The sequence below is a fragment of the Marmota flaviventris genome, chromosome 12 (assembly GCF_047511675.1).
Source record: "Marmota flaviventris isolate mMarFla1 chromosome 12, mMarFla1.hap1, whole genome shotgun sequence".
NCBI lineage: Eukaryota > Metazoa > Chordata > Mammalia > Rodentia > Sciuridae > Marmota > Marmota flaviventris.
In genome coordinates this window covers 34237763-34265009 of record NC_092509.1, presented here as the reverse complement: position 1 = coordinate 34265009, position 27247 = coordinate 34237763, and the positions used below count along the sequence as shown (strand labels likewise).

The 27247-nt window shown below is 35.3% G+C and overlaps 1 protein-coding gene across 1 annotated transcript in view; it reads left to right on the top strand.

The window, feature by feature from the left end:
- Plxdc2 (plexin domain containing 2) overlaps nt 1–27247 on the top strand; it is a 431569-nt gene that overhangs the window by 233755 nt on the left and 170567 nt on the right. Inside the window, exon 5 of the mRNA XM_027928684.3 lies at nt 11377–11446. Within this exon, the coding sequence (XP_027784485.1) occupies nt 11377–11446 (70 nt within the window). The remainder of the gene's footprint in view (nt 1–11376; nt 11447–27247) is intronic.

Here is a 27247-nt window from a genome sequence, read left to right as displayed (position 1 = left end):
ATCAACAAATGGGACTTATTTACTTGTTTCTTAAAACAAAATAATTGCTTGGGTTCAAAACAATGAGTTGAAGTTCTAATGTTACAGTAGTCAAAGAAACCTGGGGTAACAACAGAATGTATGGGCATCCAAGTTTGAGTGGAGCCTTCCCCTCAGACAGCCAAAAATAGCAAGCTTTAGCTAAAGATTGTAATCCGGGGTAGTGGTCTTGTCCCACCCATTATCCCCTTTGAGATCATGCCTCCAATGACTTTATTCCTCCCTACCAGTAAGGCCCAACCTCTTAACAATTTCCATAACCTCTCATAGGGCCCATCTGGCCCTTTGTCACTTTTTCACTTGAGGAGACATTCCACATCCAATCTATAGCAGAAATGTACTTGTTATGATATAATGCAATATTTTTTTCAATACTATTTATATTTTTATTCTGATCAAGTTATAAATACTCAGACAATCCTCATAGTTATAAAATGTCAATGGATTTTTTTCCTAATATTTAATAAGCTCAGTCTATTCTTCAACCTCCTAGGAAACAGCTGTGCATTTCAAAAATGATAACCAGTTAAGTTGTTTAAAAGTAACAAGGGATCAAAAGCAAGATACCATAAGATCCAAATTTAAGTTAATTATAACTTGTAAGACCTGGAGAAAGGCAGCAAATTTTCTCTTTTTTTCTTTACTAAATTATTACAGTATTTATATCTGTCCTGCCTACAACATAACAATAGATTTAAATGAGATGTTATGGCACTACTTTGTAATTAAATATTTACAAATCTTATTACTGATTCATTTTACTATTATTGCTAGACTTAGGTCATTTACCAATATTGAGATGCATTTGCTGTGTCCAGACTATTATTTGATCACCTATTATGGAAAAGGCTCTGTCTTTTTTTCTCTTCCACAAAACTAACATGATTATACTAAGTGGATTTTATTTCTCTGTGTGCCAGAGAAATGGGCTTTATACCTTAAGATGAAGGTTAGAATCTCCAACTCAGAAAATCAATGCCATAGATGGACTGTGTTTTGGAAAGAAGTAGCCATTTAGTACAAATACCTACTTAACATTAATACATAAGTAGATATATGTTACTATTCATGTAAGTTACCCTTGTAACTTTTCCTGAAGTCAGGAATCAAATTTTAGACCTGGGGGGGAATCTTTAGGGAGCCTTGAAGATTGATGCCTATGAAATCCACAGTGATTAATTTGTATGCATCTAGCAAATATCAACTTCCCAAAATAAGAATTTACTTTATTAAAAAAGAAAAAAATCATACTTATTTCATCATACTTCATGGCAGTTTAATCTCATTTCTCCATTTGAGGAGGATGGACACCTTTTTTTATATAAAAATGGAAAGTCGTACAAAGTGATCTAATATATTCTCTGTTATCCATGAGCGCTCTGGAGAAAATGTCAGTAGATAAATGTCACTCACCTTTTCTCAGTCGATGGGTGGCTAGCTGAATTCTTGATACACAGAGACCTAGAACCAGACTGCTTGGATTTGAGTCCCTACTTTGCCAACTACTAGCTGTGTGACCTTGAGCGTGTCATTTACTCTTTCCTCATCACTTTCCTCATAATGGAAAATATAACAGCATTTGCCTCCTAAGGTGATCATTAGGGGTCAATGATTTAACATTTGTACAACACTTGAAACAGCACATGGTACCATGTTAAAGATGTTCATAATAATTATTATCATGCAAATATTTAATTTTAAAACAGTCATTTGCCACTGACTAGAAATTAGAGAGTGTGTTCCCTGAAGGAAGGATTACTATCAGCTGAGGACAGGAAGGATTTTTTTCAAGCTGTAAATGATAAACTCATAGGAATATTTTGCTGCCCTGCCCTGTTCAAGGATCACTGGCCAAGGAAGTAACAAAACTGCCACATCCCCCATGTGTACTCAGGCTGAAAAAAAGGTTTTGCAAGTCATTGCTTTAAAGGTGCTTGGCTAGCAGGTACCTCTACACTTCAGTTCCTTTGATGGAAAATTCCGGGCCATGTAAGTGCCACCAAGTAAATAAAGTGAGATGATGTTATCCAGAAACTAATCTATTCAGCTTTTTAACCCATGTCACACTTGCCAGAGTTTTCTTACAGCAATGGGTTTAGAGCTTCAAAGTCCATTTATATTACACAGAGCCTTAGCATCCAGAGGGTCAGAGGGAGAGTAAGCAGCCCTGAGGGTTTGTTAGAAATGTAGGATTTCAACCCCCTCAATCTGAATCTGAATTAGAACCAGAGCCCTAAGTGATTCATTTGCACATTCAGATTTGAGAAGCCTGGGGAAGTCCACTTCCTGGCTACTAGAGCAGTGGGAAAAATCCAGAAGTAACTTTACAAAATTCTGATGCACTTTCTCTTGAACAGTGATTCTCTGAACTTTGCCTGATAGCAAATATTCCCCTTACTAATTTGAATGATTTGCAAGTATAGGAAAGAACTCTCACCAAGTCTCACCTTGCTGAGAACCATGCAAGGTGAGATATGGTAAGGGTTCACTTCATCTCAAGTCCAGAGGAGCCAGCATCAGGTAACATTAAAATGTTTACATTTTGTTGTCCAGTGTATGAATATTCCTCTGAAGAGGGTCATTCCGTAGGTGGGGCTGATTAAGTGTTCAGTTCTGCTCTGAAAAAAAGTGCTGAGCAGGTTAGAATCTCCAACTCAGAAAATCAATGCCATTGATGGATTGTGTTTTGGAAAGAAGTAGCCAGTTCCCTGTCTGTATATTTGCATATTGATTAGCTCTTTTCCATGAACATTTTGATCTTTTAATTAGGTTTCCAGTGTTTTCAGTCACTGGATTAACGACCCATGTCTTGTTGACTCTTCCCAGAGTATGAGAATTGGTTAGAATTCCATTTTTTTTTTCTTTTCAAAACCTACATGGTAAAAGCATTACTAATTATCCTGCCCACTGCACTATTTTATTATCGACTCCCGCGAGGCTCATTTATGACCTGGAAGCAGGTTCTTACTTCACACAAAATAATAGCAAAAGAAGTTTGCATTGCTCTAGTCTGCACTTACCTGCCTCCCCATGTTTTATCCTTTCTAATATTTGCTTGTTGTAGAAACCTACCAATTTACATTTTTTTTCCATCCATGGGTCTATTCAGTCATGCATCACTGAACAAAGGGAATTATTCTGTGAAATGTGTCCTCAGATAATTTTGTCATTGTGCCAACATTGTAGTGTATTTACAAGAAAGTTAAATGGCTTAATCTTAGGGGACCACTGTTGTGTTGATGGTCTGTGGTTGATGAAATATAAGGCTGCACATGATTGCACTTATATTTATACCATTCCACTACCTTGAAATTTACATTACTTTTAAGTGAAATTATTTCAGTTATTTTTCTTGATAGAAAAAAACAATTACCAATGAGAATTTTTGAAAAGAAAATAAATAGCTTTTGAAGTTTAGAAAATAAACCCCTGGCTCTGTCCTTGAAAGAAATGGAAGCCTCTGAGACCCCAATATCTGAAAAAATAGAGTAATGGAGGATGGGCAATCATTGGTGATTAAAGGGAGCACACTTTACCACCAGGCTCAGGTGGCTCCGCCTATGCTGTGCTCTGTCCTTTCCTGGGACTCTGTTTTTGTTGTTGTTTGTTTATTTTGTTTTGGTTTTGCTTTCTGGGTGGTGGATATTGGGGATTGACCCAGCAGTGCTTAACCACTGAGCCACATCCCCAGCCATTTCAATATTTTTCTTCAGAGACAGGGTCTCCCTAATTTGCTTAGGACCTCACTACATTGCTGAGACTGGCTTTGAATTCACCATCCTCCTGCCTCAGCCTCCAGAGCTGCTGAGATTATAAGAGTGGGCCATCATGCCCAGCTGACCCTATATTTTTGATTTGAGAAAATGGCTCTTTGCTTTTCTCAGATTTCCTGTTTTTGTGGTGTTGGCCTTGTGCATTTGTGTGCTTTCTAATTGTTTCATGATCACTTTGTTTTAAGAAAAATTAGAACAAAGCAGGGTAAGAAACAGGTGATGGGGCAATTGGGTAGATTTCCTGTCCCCAGGACTTTCATGCTCTTTCTTTCCTTCTTCTATTCAGCAAACTTGTGTGACTGTCTGTGGTGCCATCAGCTGACCTATAGGGAGGCACAAAGGGCCAACAATTAAATTGTTATGTCTACCAGGACCACAAACATGAAGGCCTGAAAATATTAATGGTTCTAGTAGAAAACACAGTTATTAAAGGCCTGATTGGGAGGGAGGGGAGATGAATCACCTAGTATAATAGAAGGGAGATACAAATATGTAGTTGTCAAGACTCGGTCTTGGAGTCAAATATATTTGGACTGAAATCTTGGTTTTGTTACCTACTATATAGCTCTTTTTTTGTTTGTTTGTTTATTTTGTTTTTGGTAAAGCTTTGCTTTGAAATGATTTCAAGATTATAAAAAGCTTGCAGAAGATTCCAAGAGATTCCCTTAGCTCCATAAATGTTAATACTCTATATATCCACAGTATAATGATTAATTCCAAGACATTAACACTGGTACCACATTCTTAACTATTCTGCAGGCTTTATTCTAATTTTGCTTGTTATTCCCAAATTATCCTTTTAAAAAAAAAATTCAGGCTCCAATTTAGGAACTACTTTGCATTTATTCATCATATCTCTTCTCCTCTAATCTATGGCAGTCCTTCAGTCTCTCTTTGTCTTTCATGAACTTAAAGCTTTTGAAGAGTATTGGCCAATTATTGTGTATAATGTCCCAGATTTGGGGTCTCTGTTGTTTCTTCATGATTAAATGCTTTTAGGAAGAAGGAAATGGGAATGGTCTTTTGTTCTTCTTTAATGCATTGTATCAGGAGGTATATTGGTAAGATTTGAATGTGTTTCCCAGCATCCATGTGATGGAAACTCACCCCTTAATGCTGCAGTATTTGGAGATGGGGCCCAATAAGAAGCGACCAGATCATGGGGACTCTGCTCTCCTGAAGGGACACCATTATGGCAGGAGTGGGTTAGTCATCATGTGTTTGCTCTAAATGTGGATCTGGTGTGTTCTCTCTCTCTCTCTCTCTCTCTCTCTCTCTCTCTCTCTCACACACACACACACACACACACACACACACTCCATTACCCTTCTGATGTTCATCATGGGATGATGCAGCAGGAATACCCTCACCAGATGCCAGCCCATTGATCTGGTATTTCCTAATCTCCAGAGCTATGAGAAAAAAGATTTTCTGTTCTTTATATATTATGCAATTTCAGGTTTTCTGTTATAGCAATAGAAAATAGATGAAGATATAAATGATGCCAGAATGTCTAATTAGTGATAGGGCTAACTTGCATCATGTGTTAAGGTGATTCCTGCCAGAGTTTGTTTCTTCACTGAAAATGCTGATCCCATTCTCCTAACACCAATAAGTACAGTAGTTATGATTATTTCAACGTAACAAAGATGCAGGAATCATGACATTGCTCAGTAATATATTGTCTAGTTACCAATGTGGTTAGAGATTTCCCTGCATTGGTTTGATCCTTTTTATTAAATGTTGTGATGATGTATATTTGTATCACAAAGAACACACATCAGATCACTTCTAGCTATGTATTAGGAATAAAATAAGGGCTATTTTTTTTTTTAGAAAATTAGATTTAAATAATTATTGCAGTGGTAGGCAGCTTCACATACATAACTAATGTTAACCATTATTTACACAGGGTTTATAAAGGTCCAGGTACAATTCAGTTATCTGATCCCTTTAACAAGCTTTTAAAGAAGTCTACTTACACATCACAGGTGAGTGAACTGTCATTTAAGACAGCTAAATCATTTATGAAATCATATAAGCTACTAAATCAGAATGTTGGAACATAATTTCAGTTCTCTCCAATTCCAAAATCATGCTAGATCACTCAAAAATTAGAAAATAATGATTGAAATTTTAAAAATAAAGTTCCACTTAGTTGATTTAAAAGAAGATTGGAACATCTGTGTCATGGTTAGCAAAGGAATAAGACTGTAATAATCTTAGCATTTGTAGGTGAATGAATTTTATGCAGACCTTATTCAGTTTCAAGAAAGTTAACTGTGAAGTGCATTTCGGAGGAAGATATCACACCAAATTAAATTAGATTTATTATGGTTTTATGTAATGTTTGTGAAATCATTTATATTTATTGGAGATATGAACCTTCATAAAAATAAGTGAGTACTTTTATATCCATGCAATATCCAGTATTTAATATCCATGTAAATAAAGCAAATGTATTTTCCTTAACTTTTGCAATTCATCTCAAATTTTACACTGGGAATAAAGAAATGAGCTAAAAATAGTATTTTATTTGATCTCCTTTTTGAAATTATTTTTTGAAAAAGTAGCATAAATCTCCCTTTACCAAAAATATTAATAATGTCACACCTATTTGACTCTTTCAAGAGTCAAGCATGTGTCCCTAAAACAAAATATTATTTAAATGAATATAAATAGACTATTGACATAAGTCTGCAAAAATTAATGATTAATGCATTTATTCATTTTTGAGTGTATTCATAACCCCTGTATTCTATAGATCTTATGCTGCCATGAACCCATGAAATCAGCAATTATGAAAACCTTTGTTATCTTAGATTTTCTGACCAGTAGTTGTTTTTAGCAGTATCATGCCTTATAAAGATGAAATAAAGAGACTTGGACCAACCAGTATATACAGCTTTATTATTCTACATAATATTATTATACTGAGCTTTTATTTTATCTTAAAACAAAAAATAGAAATGAATTTGAGGATCATAAATATGGCCACTCTAGATTCTTAACTCTTACTAAGAGGTTTCTATCTTCAAGGTTTTGCAAGCTTTGGTTAATTAATTTGTCTTTATAAGACTACTGAGAAATAAGCAAAGAAGTTAAATGACAAGAGGGTATGTTTGGGATTATAATTTTTATTGTATTAAAAAGATTAGGGGGGATTATAATAATTAATCTAAAACTGAATAGCAATGGGCATCAAAAATGTGTAAAAAGGTAAGAGGATGTGGGCATTCTTAGAAATCTAGTCATATGGTCCCCAACACAACAGCCTGTGGCCAACAGAAAGTTCAACGGGACATTTTCATGGAAGCACCATCTGGTTTTAAAGGCCACAATCACATATGGCTATAGCTGCCATGAATTTACACCAAACCACCTGGACTCTGTATATTCTACCAGATTGTCAAATCAATTTAGCCTGCACCATGTGAAAAACTAGTACTTCTTTTGCTTGTCTCAAAATTACCATCTCCATTTTTCCAATAGTTAACCCCTTTCTCTGAAGCATAAGAAACTAGGTAACAATTTTAGTCACTTTTATTGTGTCTCTCATGATGTTCAAGATATCACTTCAGAGCTTTAAAAAACACTTTTTTTTTTTTAACCATTGCTGGGGATAGAACGAGGGCCTTGCACATACTGCACTTTTGAGCTTTTATTCTATAATTTACTCAGACTATAAATCGGTTTATTGAGCCTTCACATGACCACTTTCCTGAACTTTCTATTCCCTTAACATTAAACATTTCCTAAGGGATTCAAGGTAGTATGATATGTACAGTAATTTATACCATAGTTTCTCTGTGATGTCTCTTTTTATTTGCTATGGCTTTTGGTGACAATGCCCAAGACTCTGTTAACCTCTTTAATTGTAGAAGAGTTTTTTGTTTCCTAGACAGTTTGGGGTCATTTTTAATTAATTTTTAGTATATAATCAGAGGATACATAACAAAAAAGTAATGCGGCAAATTTTCTCAAAACTAACCAAATAGCTGTTTTTCTGTAGTTACTTTCTCAGCTGATGGCACTGTGGTTCATATTCAACAAGTTAGAAGTCAGAAGTCTGCTTCATTCTAGATTTCCCCCACTCAATCCAAACCTTTATGTCCAATAATCAAGAAGTTCTTTCAGTTTTACTTGATATATGTTCGTGTACCCCTTTCATTCCACTTGTGACAGGTTCTTTTAAAGAATCCATTCCATTGCCTTGTGCTCTGGGTCGTTGTCTTCTGTCATTCTTACTCTCCCCTGCATGGTTGTATTGTTTACCCTTGAATGATGTTCTTTTCCATCACTGAGGGGGCCCAGTGGGACTTACTCCGGTTCTCCACAAAGTGCCTGACTCAGTGTCTGGTGTTTACAAGGTGATGAATAAATGGTTGTTCAATGGCTGTCTGGATGAATGAACAAGCAAATAAAACACCCCTTTACATTCCCCTTACATATGTTTTCCATGCCACACTGAGACAAAGTAATGATTGATTATTCAGAGGTAATTATGTTGAATATGTAAACATTTAGTTGCCAAGTGCTTCCTGAAGTTCTAGTGCTTAACTGTGTCATGTGTAGGTATGTGTATGTTTTTAGGTGAGATAAAAACTTTCCAAATTTTGCCTTTACATGTGACCCATCACTTTGTTTTATTATCTCAGTTATTAAGAAAAAGCATTGCTTTTGTCATCCACCATACCTAGGTGCACATTCTAATTACCCACTGGGGCCATTCTTTTTTTTTTTTTTGTGTGTGTGTGTGTGTGTGTGTGTGTGTGTGTGTGTGTGTTGGGGATTGAACCCAGGGCCTTCTGCATGTAAGGCAAGCACTCTATCAACTGAACTATATGGGACCATTCTTAACCAGTCATTCTGAGTGATTTTTCCCTTTGAAGTGGTTGTAATATGAGCTTTATGCAGTGCTTTATGCAGTGATTTATGCAGTGCTTTAGGTGTGTACGTGTATGTTGAGAATGTTAGGTGAGAGATATCTGGAACATGTGTCTTGAGCTAAAAAGTCAAGGTAGAACCCTGCGATCTCACATTTGCTGCTCCTATTGATACTTTTGCCCATCCTGAAACTGTGGGAGGCTGTTTGTCACATACTAGCAATTTCCAATCTCAAGTTGTTTTCTCTGCTGTTTCTTAATGCCTCCACAGGGCCTGATTCTCAAGGGGCTATAATGGTAACACATTCTGTTATTTATTTGACTGTTTTCTTTGTCTCATGTTTCCCACATCCTTTAGCAAATGCCTTCTAGGATTACATTCTAAAAAGAATATTTTCCCCAAATCCTTCTATCTGGGTCGATTTGGGAGGTAACCCAAACTAAACCAAGGCTTTAAGGCATGGAAGCCATGACTGACCAAGGTTGAGCGACTATTCCAGTAAGAAGAGATGTCATGAGGAAAGACAAGAGCTCAAGGTTAAGAATGGCAGATGCAAGAAACTAAGAGATGCCCTTTACACCTGGCTGGAGCAGGCAGCGTAAAAGAGAAAGCTTCAAAGTGGCAGGGGCCAGTTAGTGGTGGGTCTTAGAACTGATTTTCACTATGTTGATATCATTACCAGTGACAATGACACTCTAGACTGAATGATATGAAGAGGGGGAGTGATACACTAGACAGTGTGCTTCAGGGGAACTGGAACCAAGACACCTATGAGAAAAAAACTACACAATAGGACCTACACAGGGGGACAAGTGTCATAGTGACTGAAGAGAAATGCATGGATTTCACAGCTTCGTAGAAGATAGCGTCTTCCTAAATTGCCGTTGCTATTCTGTATCAGAGTGCAGCAGGTCATGGCAGTAACTAAGATCAACTGCTCATTTCAACAGGGAAGCATTTCAGTTATTCCTGTTGTATACAAGGGTGGTGTATTTGTAAATTTTCTATGAGAATCTATTTGTTTCTCAAGAAAAGGTCTTTAATTTATGTCAGTATTTATGTATCTTTATCTAATTTGAAACAAATTTAAATAGTTGCAATGGCTAAGAAAACTCAGGTCATATCTCTCTAGGTCATCCTTGGTAGTTGATAGAGGTTGTTAATGACAGATGTTTAAAGCAACCCATTTCCAGTGGTGAGATAAGAATGCTTGAGGGTGTAAATTTTACCAGTTTACTGATGAGCATGGAAGCAAATTGGAATGATGGAAAACCATATGGACAGCAAGTGCCTGTATGAGATTATTTCTGACTTCTTTGAGATGAATGAATTTGCTATTACAGCTTTCATCTTTGTGTTATTAGTGGCCACTTTTTACAGGTACTGCAGTGAAAATGGGTTTGGTTGTCCCCATTAGTCAGCACAAAAGAAACCTTTTTATGAAAATGTGGCTTTCATTGAAAAGGAAAGAAAACCTAATTGAAAGTCACTGTAAATTTTGAATGATTAATTTCACGCCAAGTCATTAGAAATCTCTGATGGATATAAAAAAAAGCAATCATTTGCAAAATGGAAAACAGCTAACTTCCAACAGATACATTTTTCTGTTTTTTTTTTTTTTAATTTGTATATTGGGAGAGATATAAAGTAGAAATTGTGGAATTTTAACATAAAAGCCTGTAGGTAGCTTGTAGTTGCGGTTCGGCTATAAACTAATTAGTTTTTCTTTGGATTATTTTATTTCAGGTGATCATGTTGTTGTAATTCAGTGTTTTTCTTATTTTTTCCCTAGCAATAATATAGCTACTTCATTATCATTTCAAGTACACAGCAAATGCTAGGATCTGTGTTTTGTTGTATTGTGGTTTTTAATTTTCACGAAAGTTATTTTTAAAAACTCACATGCATGAATGTGTGTGTGTATGTGTGTGTGTGTGTGTTTTCTTTTAGCAATTAAGATCCAAACTTTCAGGCCCCTTTTTAGAAAAAAAGAAGGGCATAATTTATGAATGAACTTTCTAAGATGCTCCAATATTCCTTTATATCAAATAAAAGTATCTCTCTAGTAACCAGGATTATTTATCATACAACTTTGTGCTTTTGCAAAATAGACATAATATGCTAAGTCTGGAGAACTCATTATTTAAAAAAAAAAATAAGTCTCCAGTTCTATATCTGTAGGTGCAAGATATTTTCTACTGTGAAGCTACCTTTCATTATGGGATATACAGAAAACAAATGGAATATGTAACAGTGTAAGATAAAAATCTTTTGATTTTCCTTCAATGAGTCTGACATATAACATACTCTACTATTTTGCAGGAATTAGACAAACTACCAAGAACCCCTGATCAGGGTGATAGAACTTAACTTTCAATGGACAACTAAAACCAATAGTGATGGTACAGAGAATAGCTTGATGTAGATAGTCTTTGTGAGTTAGGAGTAGGTCAACAGAACAGCAAAACTTTAATCTTTTCACATACTTCAAACAATTACCAGGGAAAGTATTCTTTAATACCATCCAGGATTCAGTTTTTAAAGGTCAACTACAGTAATAATGGGGGAAAGTAGAAGCATCAGTTTTTTTTTTTTTTTTTAAGTGAAAGGCTCTTCATTTTACTTTTACTATTCTGCACATTATTGATTTTTTTTTTTCTGGTGTTGTTCCTTGCAGAGAGTGAATCTGTCCTTCGATTTTCCATTTTATGGCCATTTCCTACGTGAAATCACTGTGGCAACTGGGGGTAAGTGGTTTTCTACCCATTCACCTTAAATAATCTATAGTTTCACTATAGTCATTACTTTGAATTTATCCCATATTTCAAGAGTGATATTTATTGGGAAAAACATTGTCTTGTGGCAAGAAGTTGTGAGGATATGCGTATAAGCTAAGAGAATATAGCTTTGGAAAAACCTTCTAGCACAAAATAAAAAATAGCATAATGTTCAGCTTAGATTCACCTCTGCTTTCCTTCTAAGTTTTTATTCACTTTTTTTATACGATAAGCCTATACAAGTGGCAGAAATTGGAATAGAGCTAGAGAAAAAGGTTCTTAAGGGAGCTTTTGGTGTGTTTTTATTTTCTTCTAATGTATGTAGTTGATAGATGTGAGTATCTTGACACACACACAACACCGTGCAAATTAGCTTGAGCTGGGTGTTTCTGAATAATGCCACCTTTGTTGACTGACAACTTGAGAGTCTTAAAAATCAACACTGAAAACCAGGTTGAATTGTTAAAATTTTGCTATTCTCCACAAACATGGAGGTTTGTTTGACAATTAGCAATATCTTACCAAAGCAATTGTCATTATGCACACTATATTCCAGAAGTTAAGAGGTATGTTAATCCTCAAGTGCTTCGAACGGAGACAAGCAAAACGCCAGAGTACATCACTGTAGGCCTTAGGCAGAGGGGAGAGAAAGTAAAAGAATGAGTTAAAATCGACAATAACTAAAAAGGAACAGTAGGGAAAGAAGCAAGCAAAAAAAGAAATTCAAAGGCATATTGGAAAGACTAAGAATGTCCACACCTAGAGCACCATAGAGCTGAGTCTCCTTCCTTCACTGGGTCTCCTTATTGGTCTTCTGGATGATATGCAAACCATGCCATATTTTAATATAAAATCCTAGACTTCAGGTAAATAGGTTTCAGGGGAAAAAATTTATAATTAGAAATACTAACAAACAAAAGTTTTTTTTTGAGCATCTTCTTTTAGCAAAGGCATGTTAAGCTCCTTATGCTTTAGAAAGAGGTAGCCAAATGTACAGTTAGATAAGGTGAAACTGAAAATACAAAGGATAAGATACAATTTTCCAGGAATGATGAAGTTCAAACATCTGTGAGACTCATTTATGACTTTATGGAGAAATAATTAGAGTGTCCCACAATTTCTATAGTTTTATAAAGAAGGAAGAGTAGGTCCTGGGGAGAGCGTCAGAGTGAGTATACAGAAGAGGAAATAGGGAGAATATGTTTGAGATAATATATAAATGAGTTTGAGTGAGTGAAGTTAGGGAAATGTTTACTCAAAAAAAAAAGTTGTATATTAGGATTAGAAAACAGGTTGGGACAATTTTAAATAAAGCTTTAAAGGTTAGTTTGAGTCATTAATTGTTAATTAGGTAGGTAATAAACATTAAGAAGATAAATCTAAGTGAGATGCCTATAATGCCAGCACTGGGAAGGCTGAGGCAGAAGAAACTCAAGTTCAAAGCCAACCTGAACAACTTTGTTACTTACAGAGACCCTGTCTCAAAATAAAAAGAGATGATAGCTAGATATGATGGTGCAGCAGTTCAGGAGCTCAGGAGCCTGAGACAGGAGGATCGTGAGTTCAAAGCCAGCCTCAACAACAGTGAGGCTCTGAACAGCTCAGTGAAACCCTATCTCTAAATAAATTACAAAATATAGAGCTGGGGATGTGACTCAGTGGTTAAGTGGCCCTGAATTCAATCTCCAGTACCAAAAATAAATAAATAAATAAGTAAAAATAGATGGGGGTGGCGCTGGGGATACAGCTCAGTGGTAGAGTGCTTGCCTTGCATGCACAAGGCCTTGGGTTTAATCTGCAGCACCACCAAATAAAATAATAATAATAAAGTAAATAAGGACAGGGGATGTACCTCAGTGACTCTTACCTAGCATGCATGATGGTCTGGATTCAATCACCTGTACTACATGAAAAAAAAAAATCTAGACATTTAAGACAATACCTTAAAGTGGAGAAAAATTGGAATCGGTACATCACTTTGAAGGATGTAGCAAAAGTTTGTATGAGATGCTTTGGTTATTCTGCTCTTAAAAAGCAAGATGAAACAAGTGTATATCTTCAGACACAAATTACAAAGTCCAGCAGAGGACTTTATGAAGCATTTTGTTTTTTTAAAAAGGACTATATGGAAATCATAGTACCCAAAGACTATGTCTTCTTGGTTCACTGTGTGCATGTTGATAAAGAATACAGATAATTATTGTTTTCTGATGTTTAAGTTACCAGTGTTCCATTGCATTTTAAAAAGTGAATTCTTAAATCATGTGTTTAAAATCTGTACACATGGTGGTTTAAAAAAAAAGATGCATTTTCAATTTCTAAAGTTGTTTTATTTTTGAATCATATCAGTGATTCAGCTGATGTGGATGATGAGTTGTCTTAGTGGAGTGGTTGGTGACAGACCCAGCAGATAAGTAGATGTCTGTGTCATCTTTACTGCTTCAAAGTGCCGTTTTCCTTCAACAAGATCCCCCAAGTAGTGATAAACCTGATGTCTTGAATGATCTCTGTCTTCTTTGGAGAAAATGCTGATACAAAGATAAAGGTTTTTTTTTTTTTTTTCTCTTTCTTTACTTAAAATATTCTAGCCTGGAACTTCTGTATATAAATCTCTATACCTCATTTAAAGAGGCATAGCAGAAATAACTGAGTTTCTTCAAAATAAAACCAGAATCTCATGTACAAGTTTTCGGATTAATAAATGGCTTGCTTGTTTTTCCATTGTTCATTCATATAATCAATTGAACCCCTTTAAGAAACACCATACAAGAAGCTTCACTGTACACTAGGAAGGATAAGCTCTAGTTCCTGCTCAAGAGCTTAGAGTCTAAGATGAGGAGTAAGACATAAATAAACATTAAGAGAAGGCTGACTGTAAGTGCTCATGGAGCAGGATCTCACTCAAAAAAAGAGATGATTCTTGTTGGACCAATTAGCAGGTTTGTGAAAGAGCTCACCTTTGGTCTTGGTCTAAAGGAAGATAAAATTTTAGTAAGCAAAGAAACAGTCTGCAAAAGGTGAAGTGGGGAGGGGCATTCCAGACAAGGGGACGCCGAGCTAAGTGACAGTGCTGAGCCACGTGGAGTATGCTTGGAGGGCTGTCAAGATAATCACTTTATCTTGAAAGGAAGGTTGGAACGAGAGTCCAATGAAGATGGCAGGAACTATATAATTTGAACATTAGGAATTTGGATGAGATCTTGCAAGCACTGGACTTCTTTATTCCTGGGTTACTGTGCCTGATGTAGGATAGATTTAGTGGAAAAAGAGAAGGAGCCAGTGCAAGAACCATAACTTGAATTGTTTAATCACTGTGGTCCATTAAGATGCAGTGAAAAAAAAAAAAAACTAAGAACAATTTAGATGCCTTCTGGACCACTGACTTGATGGATCTCTTCTGTGATTGACTAGCTGGTATAAACAGACTGGCCTGTGTGACAAATTCTCATCGGCCTTACAAATCTTAAATCAATGATTAACCATACAAGGCTTGGAAGAAAAAAAAAAAAAGAAACCACATATCAGGCTAAAGAATCAGGCTAAAGAAAGTTCATTGCAGGCCATTTCAAATAGGCCAGGGGCTGAGATTATTAAGAAGGAACATATTGGTTTCTATTCTAGGAGCTGTCAATTCTCCTTGTGTCTACAAATTCCTCTTGAACCTGTTTCTACATTGGATGTGGGAAAAAAACAAAGTGAAATGTTTTCATGGTGAATCCAAGCTGTGCAAATAAATAAAGTGGACACTCTAAACTATAGTCCCTTTCATCTTACCTCGCTGCTTGCCATTTCCCACATCTTCTTAAAATCTATTTCCCCATCCCCTCCACACAGACACAGACTCATTTAAAACTGAAATTAACTTCAAGATAATGCCTCATGTTTTCTAGGATCAATACAATTTCAAGTCAGAAAGTAGTTTAAAAATATAGACTTACATATAATTCACTGTGGCCGAGCTTTGTATTTCATAATATTTCACTATGAATAAACTTAAGTCCCTAGTTAAAAAATTCAAATTAAAACCAAACATTGGGTCATTTATTTATAAAATACAAAGATAAAATATTTACCTACTGAACATTTTAATATGCACAAGCCTCAATCAGCCATACAAATAATGCACAAAATGAATCGGAAATACAATCTTATTTTCTGGTTCACTGATAGCAAAACCTGAAAGCATTTATTTATATTGTATTTTTAAAATCTTTTAGAATACAAATATTTCAGGCCATACAAAGCTAATTCTCTATGCATTTCATAAAAATATTTCCATTAATGGTATCACTAAGGTGTGTCATTTGCATAACTCACCGCTTATTTTCTTTCTGTATGAATACCTTAATTAGCTCTTTTGTATTATTAGGGTGATCTTTTAGATGCTTCAAAAAGTAGAATTAAGTTTGAGAATTTAAACTTTAATGCCTGTGGCCATCATTGCTGATGGTATTTTTACCCAAATCCATAATGGGTGCACATGACTGGCATGAGTTAGGATTAGGGTGGTGGGTTAATTGCTGCTTTATGTAATAGGAAAGGGAAGAGGTATGTATAGTTATTCAGATAACTCTGCTCCCAAACTTAACTATGTGGACAGATGGTGATTCATAATTAAAACATTGTGTGGAATTGCAAGCATTTGGACATGAGATTAGAAAGCAAAGGTGAAATGAATTAAAAAACAAATATGAAAAGCATATTTCCTACCTTGATTATATGAAGGACATGCCCTGTCTTCCTGTCTATACAAATTTCCAGTTGTAAGTTTCATAAGGAACTTCTGAATTTTAGGTCTATTTTCTTTTCATTTGCCGTGTGGTAACTAAGAAAATATAAAAGTGTTCATTCAGTAATGAACTCTTATTATTAGAGAAACGAATACATGGATGTTTGAAGAGTCAACAGGCAAAAGCAAAATATAAATTACTTTTCTTCCCCTGGCTCCTAGTCTACTTAGTTCTCTTCTCAAGATAGAAACACCTGTTACTTTTTTGAACTCATGATATATTACATCTAAATTTACAATAATTTTATTGGGTCAATAATCATTTGCTTTTCTGCTTTAATTCCCCAGTAAGAAAGATTTTTAAAAAATGAATACATTTTATCTTCATTGAGTTTCAGGAAGTATATTACCAAATCTTATATCTTCTTTTGTTCTGGCTTTCACATAGTAATATTTTATTTATAGTTTCAAATAGTATTTATTGCTTTTTAAAGGGACTTAATAACAGGAATAAAATGGATTTTAGGGGAGAAACAGAGTTAGTTATTATAATGATTGATTTATAAATACCCATCCCCATCTTCTTTCAATTGTGTAACCTCATGAGACAGAACTTGATGTATCCATTAACTTTTAGAATCTAGTGAGAAAGCAAAGTTATTTTGTCTTTTAAAATTATCGTTAGCAGAGAGTAGAGATTGTGAATACCCAGGGATCTGTAAATGAAGGGAAGATATAGAAGTGATAGATGCTAGACAAAAACAAATCCATTCCAATTTGGTTTACCAATTTCATGTAACACGTTCAGTTCACAAAGGTTTCTGGACAGAAGATAAATTGCATGTTGTCTGTTACACTGTGTGTAACTGATTTTCTGAGATACCTCCAAACACCGGAGAACTCATCTTAGCAGTCTCTGGGATGGTTTATTCTTCCTCCAAACTGTCAAGTGTCAGCAGAAGATTCAGCAGATTTACCAACATTACTACATTTCTTTTCCCTGTGGCCTTAGGACTTGCATTATATGCGAGCATCTTGGTTTCCACTACTCTGGACACATGTTGTATTTAATTGGCACTGGCTCCCTGGGTTTGTGGGTGGGAAGTGTCAATAAATGACTTGGAGAAAAGCCATATAGAAGCTAGAGCTGAGTGATAAGAATAAGCAAGAAAAATATCAGAGGCAGAAATATGGATCCAATCAAGGACAGCAATTATACAAAAGTGAAAGAGAGAAGCATCTGTACTCATGACTAAGTCATGACTCGGAGATAGGATTGGTGGAAAGCTGATCAGCTGAGAGGAGGGTTTGGGTAAAAACCATTTTCCCCCAGCACCTCCCCTTTCATTGACATAACAGCCTCAGAAGAGCCCACTTGTCACCAGTGTTTGAATATATACTTAGGAATATTTATCTGTGAAAAGCAACATTCATCTTCTTTCTGTGGATTCAGGCTTTATTGGAAACATCACCAATAATACTCTGTGTATATCCTTTCTTAGTGACTGAAGCAATCATTCAGAAAAATAAAAATATTACACAAATGCTTCAGTATATCACCCAGCTGAAAATAAAAGGAGTCCAGGTGACTCTTTAATTAGTAAAGTAGCAACATGTGACAGATGGTCTATCTATCATCTGTGTTTTCCTATCTATCAAATAGCACAATAAAATTATCTTCACATAAAGATTTTTAGGATGATTAATTAATTCATATGTTATTGATATTTGTTTCATAGAAAATATTACATAAATAGTATATGATTACTATAATTTTTATGTTAATTTTATTTTATTTCTTTTTAAAATGGTTTCTCTGGAAAGCTGTGTTTACTCACTAAATCTGTTTGTTTGTAGTTTCTTAGATGACATAATTTTCTAGATTTCCATGCAAAAAAATGTAAGCTATAACTCAAGGAGTATTTAGAAAATTAACTTATAGCCCCTGTAACTGCTCCTTTTACAGGCTGAGTCATCCATTTGTGACCAGGAAATATAATGACTAGGATATCCACTTTATCAGGGTGATTATATCTGTCATTTCTATGTGCAGTATGCAATGTGCAGTTTCAAGTTCACTTCTAAAGACCTCCCAATGACAATATCTGGGACTCTGGGACACTTTCTAGAAATCCTTGTCTTTCAGCACAAGGCAATAGAATCTTGAAATCTCTTCCTAATAGTGATATCATAGGTCATCACTGAGTAGCTGGAATTGTTGTATGAAGCAAGTCACATATGCCAGTATGCTTCTTATTCTATCCTTTGTATAATAAGAACTTTAAGCTCATTCATGAAACATAGGGATACATTGATGGTGAGGGGAGGGGCACTGCCCTGTGGATGCCAACAATGGCCTTTCTTAGAACTGAGATTTATTTAAACACTAACAGTCTAACTCAAAAATGTACAGAAGACCCAACCCCAAGTGAAAACTTGAATGTTAATTAAAGGTACATGTAAGGCTTTGCCTTTTAATTAGATAAATTTCTTTATTTATATCTGTTTTTCAATGCTACATTTATTTGCAGTATGTTTTTCCTACATCACAGATAACTTGTAGGTATAATGTAGTTCAAACTTGTGTTCTCACTTTGAACTGAAAGCTTTGGACCTGCGGGTAGTGTTAAAAAAAAGTAATAGATCAAAATATTTTGTTAGTTAAGACTAATAGGATTGTGATGGGGTTGGATTACTTTGTTTATCTGGCTAGCTTGAGGGCTACTGAGAAATTTTTGTTCGAACTACTGGAATTGTTCAAATGAGAGTTTTCTGACTAAAAAAGCAAATAAAGTAGAAGAAAAATGCCTTTTAATTAGTGTATATGATAATTGTCACTTCCCTAGGATACTTTAAAAAAATCCTTACTTAAGTACAAAATTAATAAAATTTTGGGCAATTATATTTTGTAAAAAATAGGGAGAGCATGGGTGGAAATTTACCTCTAGATAGGGAATAGGGGTGGGAGCGAAAGGGAGGGAGAAGGTGAATAGCAAGGATAGTGGAAGGAGACGATCATCATTATACAAAATACATGTATGAAGATGTGAATTTGGTGTCAACATACCATACATACAAACAGATTTGATAAATTGTGATATAAAGATGTATTAAGAATTGTAATGAAAAAAAATATGAATGTAATGCACTCCACTATTGTCATGTAAGAAATAATAAAAAAAAATAATTGTATAAGTGATAAAGAGTAAAATACTTTAAATTTTACAAGTTGTGGTAAAATATATATAGCAGATGAAATTACTATTTCTGAAAGTATTACTATTTATGAAAATACTATTTCTGAGATCTTAGTCATTGAGCTATAAAAACAAAGTTTTTTTTTCTCTTGACTATCTTCTTCTTCATATGTAGTAATTTCTTTAATTAATTTATTATTTTCCTCCAAACTGCCTTAGAAACTTACAGCTTCCCAAATCTTTGTACTAGCGCATTTTGCAAGCCAAATTTCCTGTTGTTGTTGTTTAACTTATCTGTGGTTCAATAATTGAAGATTATTTAGGAGAAATTTTTGGAACTATTTTTTATATTAGATAAATCTAATTAAACTGTTGATATAATTCAGAAATCTTTGACTACTCCCAAGTTCTGTACAGTTTAAAAAGTAAAATTCATAAAATATAACTAAATACTATTATACAATCATGTGTTAATATAGAAAGAATGCTTATGATAGAAATCAAGATGTAAAATTGAATAATACTATGAAAACAATTATTTAGAAATGCACATCAAATAGAATAGGAGGTGAATTAAGTACTGATTATTTTAGAATCACTGCATTATGAGTGGTTGGTTTTCTGTTGCCTAGTTTCCAAATGTTCTTATAAAAAAAAATGTGTTTTTTTGTTTTGTTTTGGGAGGGGTTGATTGATTTGGTGTGATTTGGGTTGGATTAGTTTGTTTGTTTGCTTGTAGGGTAGGGAGTGAAGCCTCACACATGCTAGGCAACTCCCCTAGAAATGAGCCATATCCCCAGCCCTGAAAAATGATGTGTCAATTTCAACTCTTGTATAATAATTATTATAAGGAGTAGGAATCTGACTTCTTTTTGCTGAAGATGGCTACCCATTGACTTTAACAGTTTTTAATAAATTTTGTTTCTCATCAATGTACATTATGCTACAAAGTTCTCTTATTTTTCATAGAATTTAAAAAATATATATTATTAACATTTACCTGATTTTTATCATAAGTCTTACTATAAAAAAATACATTAGGAGTCTGTTTTATAATCATGAAATTGGGAATTTTTTTAGAGTGGTACAAAGCCCAGAAACTATAAAGGAAAATATTGATAAAATTGCATATAGTCATACCTCATTTTATTGCACTTACCTTTATTGTACTTTGTAGAAATTGCATTCTTTTTACAAATTGAAGGTTTGTGATAACTGTGTTGAGCAAATCTATCTGCTACCATTTTTCACCAGCTCAGATGATCATTAGCTTTTTGTTTTTTAGAAATAAAATATTTTTTAGACAGATTTGAAACTAAATGGTGAATGTTTTGGTTTGGATGTGATGTGTGACTGTGAGACTATGCAAGAAGGCTTAGAGGAGAGAAGATTTGGGTATGAGATCCCATGATGGGATTAACTGAATGGTGGCTGAAGGCCCATAGGGTGTGGCTGGGGGAGATGGGAATTGGGGACATGCCTTTGAGTTGTGTGTTTTGTATTTGGCAAGTGGAATCTTCTTCCACTTGCGGATCATCATGTGAGATGCTTCCCTCTGCTACACTCTTCTCCCATAATGTTCAGCCTCCCCTGGAGCCTAGAGGAATGGACCCAGCTGTCTAAGGACTGACACCTCTGAAATTTTAAGCCCTCAAATAAACTTTTCCTCCTCTCAAATTGCTCTTGTGGGGTCTTTTAGTCACAGCAGTGAAAAAGCTGACTGAAACAATGAGAAATGACAAAGATCCTTTTTAAACAGGAGTTAGAGGAATTTCTGATTTTAGGAATTTGTTGCTCCCACTTTAACACAAACCCAAAACTATGGAACCTGTTAGGGAGTTGAAATTGCAGAGCAAATCTCCATTCCTAAAATCTGAATGGATATGTGCCTTCAAGGACACTTAAAAATCTGTTTTGGGAGCAGAAAACACTGTAACCAAAAATTGATAATAACCCCTAAGATCTAACTTCAGCAAGGTTAAAGTTCAAGTGTAGATTGGTCTAACAGTAAGCAACTCCAGGGGATTCCAGTCTGAAGGGAACAATTAAACATTTATGGACTTGACCTTCCAGAAACAGATTCTCCCAATGAAAGTCTGAGAAAGGTCCCTCTTAGCTCTGGGAAGGAAGGAAGAAACAATCACTATGGAGGCCACCCAGCCTTCTGCAAAGGAAAGGCCTAATCTTTAGGGAAAGGTTTTCATCAGTAGAGGCAGAGGCATTCCTGCCACTAGAGCAACCCACTCCAACCTTCCCTGTTAGTACAGGGGAAGACAAAATATGTGGTAAACAGGAGTCAAGACTTCACGTAAATAGGTCAGGAATGCTATATCCAGGGAGGGAAGTGACAGGCAGGGGGGAAAATACCCCAGTACAGAAATATCTGGGAAGGTCACAGACCTATATTAAGAATACTTAAGACTGAGAAACTTATAAAAATCAAAAAGGAAAGAGGAAAAGAAAAGAACATGGAAGAGTTGCACAATCGCAATAAAAATGAAACAGGAGTATCCAAAGAGAAGAGGAGAGAACAGAAGAAATATTTGGAGTAATAATAGCCAAGACCTTTCCAAAATGGACAGATACCAAACCAAAGGGCTCAGAAAACACCTATCAGGAAAGGAGCAACCAAAAACCGTGCTTATGCATATCATTTTCAGACCAAAAAGGAGGAAAAAAAAGTCTTGAAAAAACAAGAGAAAATCATATCTGCTGAAAAATACTCAACTAGCATTCCTGAAAGCTGTCAAGATCATCAAAAGCAAGCAAGTATGAGAAGCAGACAGTGGGATGCTCAGCAGTCATGACAACTGAATGGAATGTGGCATCCTGGGGGGGGCACCCAGGCAGAAAAAGACCTGGAAACAAGGAAATATGAGTTTAGTTGATAATTTAGTTAATAATAATGTATCAATTAACTTTCCAATAATAATGTGCCAATTGATGTTTCCTTAATTTTAACAAAGACACCATACTAATGTTAAGATGTAACACTACAGTATAAAACATGTAGAGTAGATGGAAAGACTCTAAACTGTCTTTTTAATTTTCTGTACATCTAAACAAATTCTAAGATACGGCTTATTTTAAAACATTGGAAATACAAGTGGTAATTAAACATATGAAATGATATAATCTCACTCAAAGTAAGTAGAATGCAAATCAGAATTACAATGAGATACTATTTTCAAACGTGATTTAGAAAGAATTTTTTAAAAATGATTTTTTATTGGAACATCATAATTATACATAATAGTGGGATTGATTATGCTATATTCAAAGATGCACATAATTTGATCAGTCTCATTCCCCACTACCTTCCATTTCCTTTCTTTCCTTATCCTCTTGCTTTTATCTACTTATTGCCCTTTTACTTTTAATACTCTTATTTTATTTAGTGTATATATGTGTGGGGTGTGTGTGTGTGTGTGTGTATATATATATATACACACACACATACATATTTATTTATTTATGAATGATTCATTGTGAAATGTTGTACATAGACATAGTATAATTTGGTAGATTCCATTCCCCAGTAATACTCCCATGGCCCTTCCCTCTTCCCTCCCTCTAAATCCCCTTCGTCTACTCTGTAGATCTTTCTTCCTTTTATTCCCACCACCACTATACACACACACACACACACATAAATATATATAAAAATATATAAAACATATACATATATATAAAATAAATATATCTAAATGTGTATATATATGAATATATAATATGTATATACATATTATATATTCATATTCTCTCTCTCTCTCTCTACCTTCCTCATATGAGAGAAAACATCCAACACTTGACTTTCTTACTCTGGCTTATCTGAGCATGATGTTAATATTTTCTTTAGAGTGTGAGGAAGGTGCTCTCCAGCATTGCTAATGGCAATTCATTATTATCTACTAAATTATAAAATATATAATTGACACTGTGATTTCTACTTCTAAAAATGTATCCTGATGATATCCTGGCATACATCTGAAAGATCTATATAAGGATAACTAATACAAAAAATTGAAAACTACCTGAATGATCATTAATAAGGATGTTCAGGTTAAATAAGTTATTGTACACCCATAGAAAGGAATGTTGTGTGCTCTTTAATTAGAATGAAATAGCTTTATGTGTGCTTGGTTTAAAAAAAAAAAAACAAGATGCAGAACAATGTTACTTACATTTAAGTGTATGTATATGTATGCAGACAGATTTATACATGCATAAACTCTCTCTGAAATAATTTGGAAAAAACATGATGCTTCCAAGAAATAGAAAAATCTCTTCAAGGACATACAAGAAATTATTAACAGTGGTAATCCTCAAAGCAAATTAATTGGTGGAATGACTAGAGGTCAGGGATAGGAAAGAGATGTAATTTTCACAATCAGTTGAGCATATCAAGTTATTACTGTGTCACATATTACCTTTCAAACACCATTAATATTTAAAATCCTTATTGGTAATAATTGATAGGAATAAATTTGGGCAGTATGTGTACTTTTATGATATAATCTTATAATAGATGTATCCAACAAAATGAACAGTCTGTAAGAGCATAATGTGCAAAATTTGTTTCATAATTGTTTCTATTTCAAAACAACTTCTTTTTTTTTTTTTTCAATGTTGATCATAGAACCCAGGGCCTCATGCATGGTTGGCAAGGGCTGTACCACTGAGGTACAGCTTCAACTTTAAAAATGCATAATGTTTTGGAGTTTGAGGCAGTTGAAATTGTTCATGAAATAACCTGTTTTATTAAGAAAGGATCATTTATATTTATATTTATTTTTTGAGGGGCTATTGAGTACCATCCTAAAACATAGAACCCATGACTCTAGTTTAATACACTAAAGGTTCCTGAGGACAAAATTGAATTGATATCAAATTGCTAACATGGTAGAGAAAGAAGGGCAGAAAAAAAAGTTTTTTTTCTTGATTTAAATGCATCAGTCACAGTAGGGATAGAAGATATTCCCATTTTAATATTTTATATTATTAGCAGCTATTTAGTTAACAAGAAGATCATTTAAAACTAAAACAACTTCCCAAGTACTTTCTAAGGAGAGATGGGAAATGGAAGTGGTTTGTATGTGTCGTAAATCTTGCAAATTTTGGCAGCAAGAAGTACAAGTGTTTCCAGAGTAGACCCAGGAGGAAGAAGTGAATTAGAAATAGGAAGGGCCAAAACTGCAGGAGCTCTTCTTGCCATGGCTGGGACATTGTTTAATTAGGATGTCCAAAGGGCTTAGTGACTTTGGGCAGGATTGATACTCTGGAAGTAGAGATCTTTTGGAACAAAGAGATCCACAGGGATGTCTTCATTCTGGCCATCCTGTCTTTGAGCAGGGCTCCACAGAGCAAGAGCCAACTGACCTCTGAGTAGCAGAGGCCTGGCTGGGTTTCAGGGCTGGCCTTGGTGAGATGAGAAGATCCAGTGGTGCCTTCCGAAGCCTCTGTGGAGTCATTCTGAGTAACTCCCTGCAGGAGGTGGGAGGAGGACACTTCCCAGTGAAGAAGGCTTGGGCTGGAACCCTCTCTAGGCAAGATGGCATACACTTCCCACCAGGAGATTCTTCAAAGACAACAGACAGCTCCTGGCTGTCATCAAGTTGCAAAAATAGCTCTACGTATATTTGATCAAGAAGGTATAGAATGCAGGATTCAGTACCAACTTCTGAAGGTGCTCAGGATAGCAGCATTACAGGTAAGGGATTACATCCTAAGTCTGTAAAAGTATCCCTATTGAGAAATCTGCACCTCTTTAATGTTGTCCAGGTGGCATCTTTATATCTTTCTTTTTGATATGGCAGACTTTTAGGTCAAGGACAAAAAGCATGTATTTCTTTTTTTCCTCTGGAGGTGATGGGTTATTTTGTTCAGTGGTTGATCTCACAGCAGTTTCCCAAGCAGCTTGGCACTGTTAATAGCAGGCTCTCATGTCTTGATTTTTCGGTAAAGACTACTACTTAACTCAGAGTGTATTTTTTAATCTGATTTCCATAAACTAAACTGCAGCTATGGTTTTCAACATTTCATGCTTCGTAGGTGACTATCACGAAACAGATAAAATTCTAGAATGAATAACAGACTGTGTCTCAGAATTACCAGGGATGTTTCTTTAAGATACAGTTCTCTGGGGCCCTGCTTAAAGTGGTTGCTGTAGAATTTCCATGAAGGAGAGGCAGAGGGTCAACAGCCTGGTTAGCAGGTGGGGCCAGGAAGGGCTGAACACAGCAAGGGGTCTCTCAGTTCAGTCTGCATGGCACACATACTATGCTGGGAAAGATTCTGTTTCATTTTCATGAAAAAAAATCAAGATTCTTAATATTTCAAATTTCCAAATGTATATAAGATTTGTATTTGTTATTGATGGTTATGGTTTTGTTTGGGAAGACATGAGAAAGCTGGTGTGCGTCATGGAGACCAAAGCCCTCCTCTGAGCCACCTCCAGACATGGCCACTTCTACTCAATTAGACATTCTGGTAGCAGGACCAGCAATGTAGTTTTCAACAACTCCCCAGGTGATTCTCCTGTTTATATGTGCATGCCTATAGGGACAAGACACACTCTAAGGAACAGCTTTTATGTAACATCTGGTCACTGAAGACTCTGTAGTAAAAATGCACTCATAAAAATCTCTCTACTTATAATATAGAGGAAGCAATTAGAGGTTTTAGATATAAATTCAACTACAGCTGCATATAAGCTAGAAAAGACGGAGGAAAATGACACTCTCATCCTTAACGGAGGATCTAATTACTTTCTTGTAATAGTTTGCTTGACAGATCAAGATTTAGACCTCAGAGATAAAGATTGTTGCTCCGAGGCTCAATGTCACCTCTGTTTTGTGTCTTTCTTCCTAGAGGTTTCACTAGGGATAACTACTTGTTTTGTCTATTTTGTGGTATGACAGTATTTAAAGATAACTAGTGGACTGGGGTGGTGGCTCAGTGATAGAACACTTGCCTAGCAGGTTATTTTGTTCAGTGGTTGATCTCACAGCAGTTTCCCAAGCAGCTTGGCACTGTTAATAGCAGGCTCTCATGTCTTGATTTTTCGGTAAAGACTACTACTCAACTCAGAGTGTATTTTTTAATCTGATTTCCATAGACTAAACTGCAGCTATGGTTTTGCCTAGCAGGTGTGAGGCACTGGGTTCAATCTTCAGCACTACATAAAAATAAATAAATAAAGGTATTATGTCCATCTCCAACTAAAATAAATAAATAAATAAGTAAAAATTAAAATTTAAAAAAAAGATAGCTAGCACTTATTGTCTTTCATTAACTTTTTTCAGATTTTAGTCCTAAACAATAATGTTTATCCACATTCTCTCCTTCTTCTTTGTTCTGTTGTTTTTAGGAGATAAGGGCATTGCGCATATTCTTATTGGCATCTACCAAGACACCCTACCTCAGCAAAACCAGTTTTCAGGATTCTCTCAGTTTGGAACAAATGCAAAATTGGGGCAGTCAGTTCAAATTAACAATATAATCATGAGCCATCGCCATTTGGATACAATCTCAAAACTGGACACAGAAGTTACTTTTATTTATCATTCAAAAATAAGATTCAGTATGATGGTATATGTCACAACCATCTCATTATAATCACTGATGTGTTACGAGCCTGGGTAGGAGTTCCTCGAAACACCAGGCCTCCAGCATAGCAGAAGAGTCGCTTTCAGAGAAGTGACATGAACACCAGTTGGGATAACTACTGCACCACTTATATGTGCCTTGTACTAAAGACAGTGCCCTAAGATTAAAGATGTTCGCATAGAGCCTTGTGGACCTTAAACACATAGCAAACAGAACATACAAGAAATTACTTCTAAA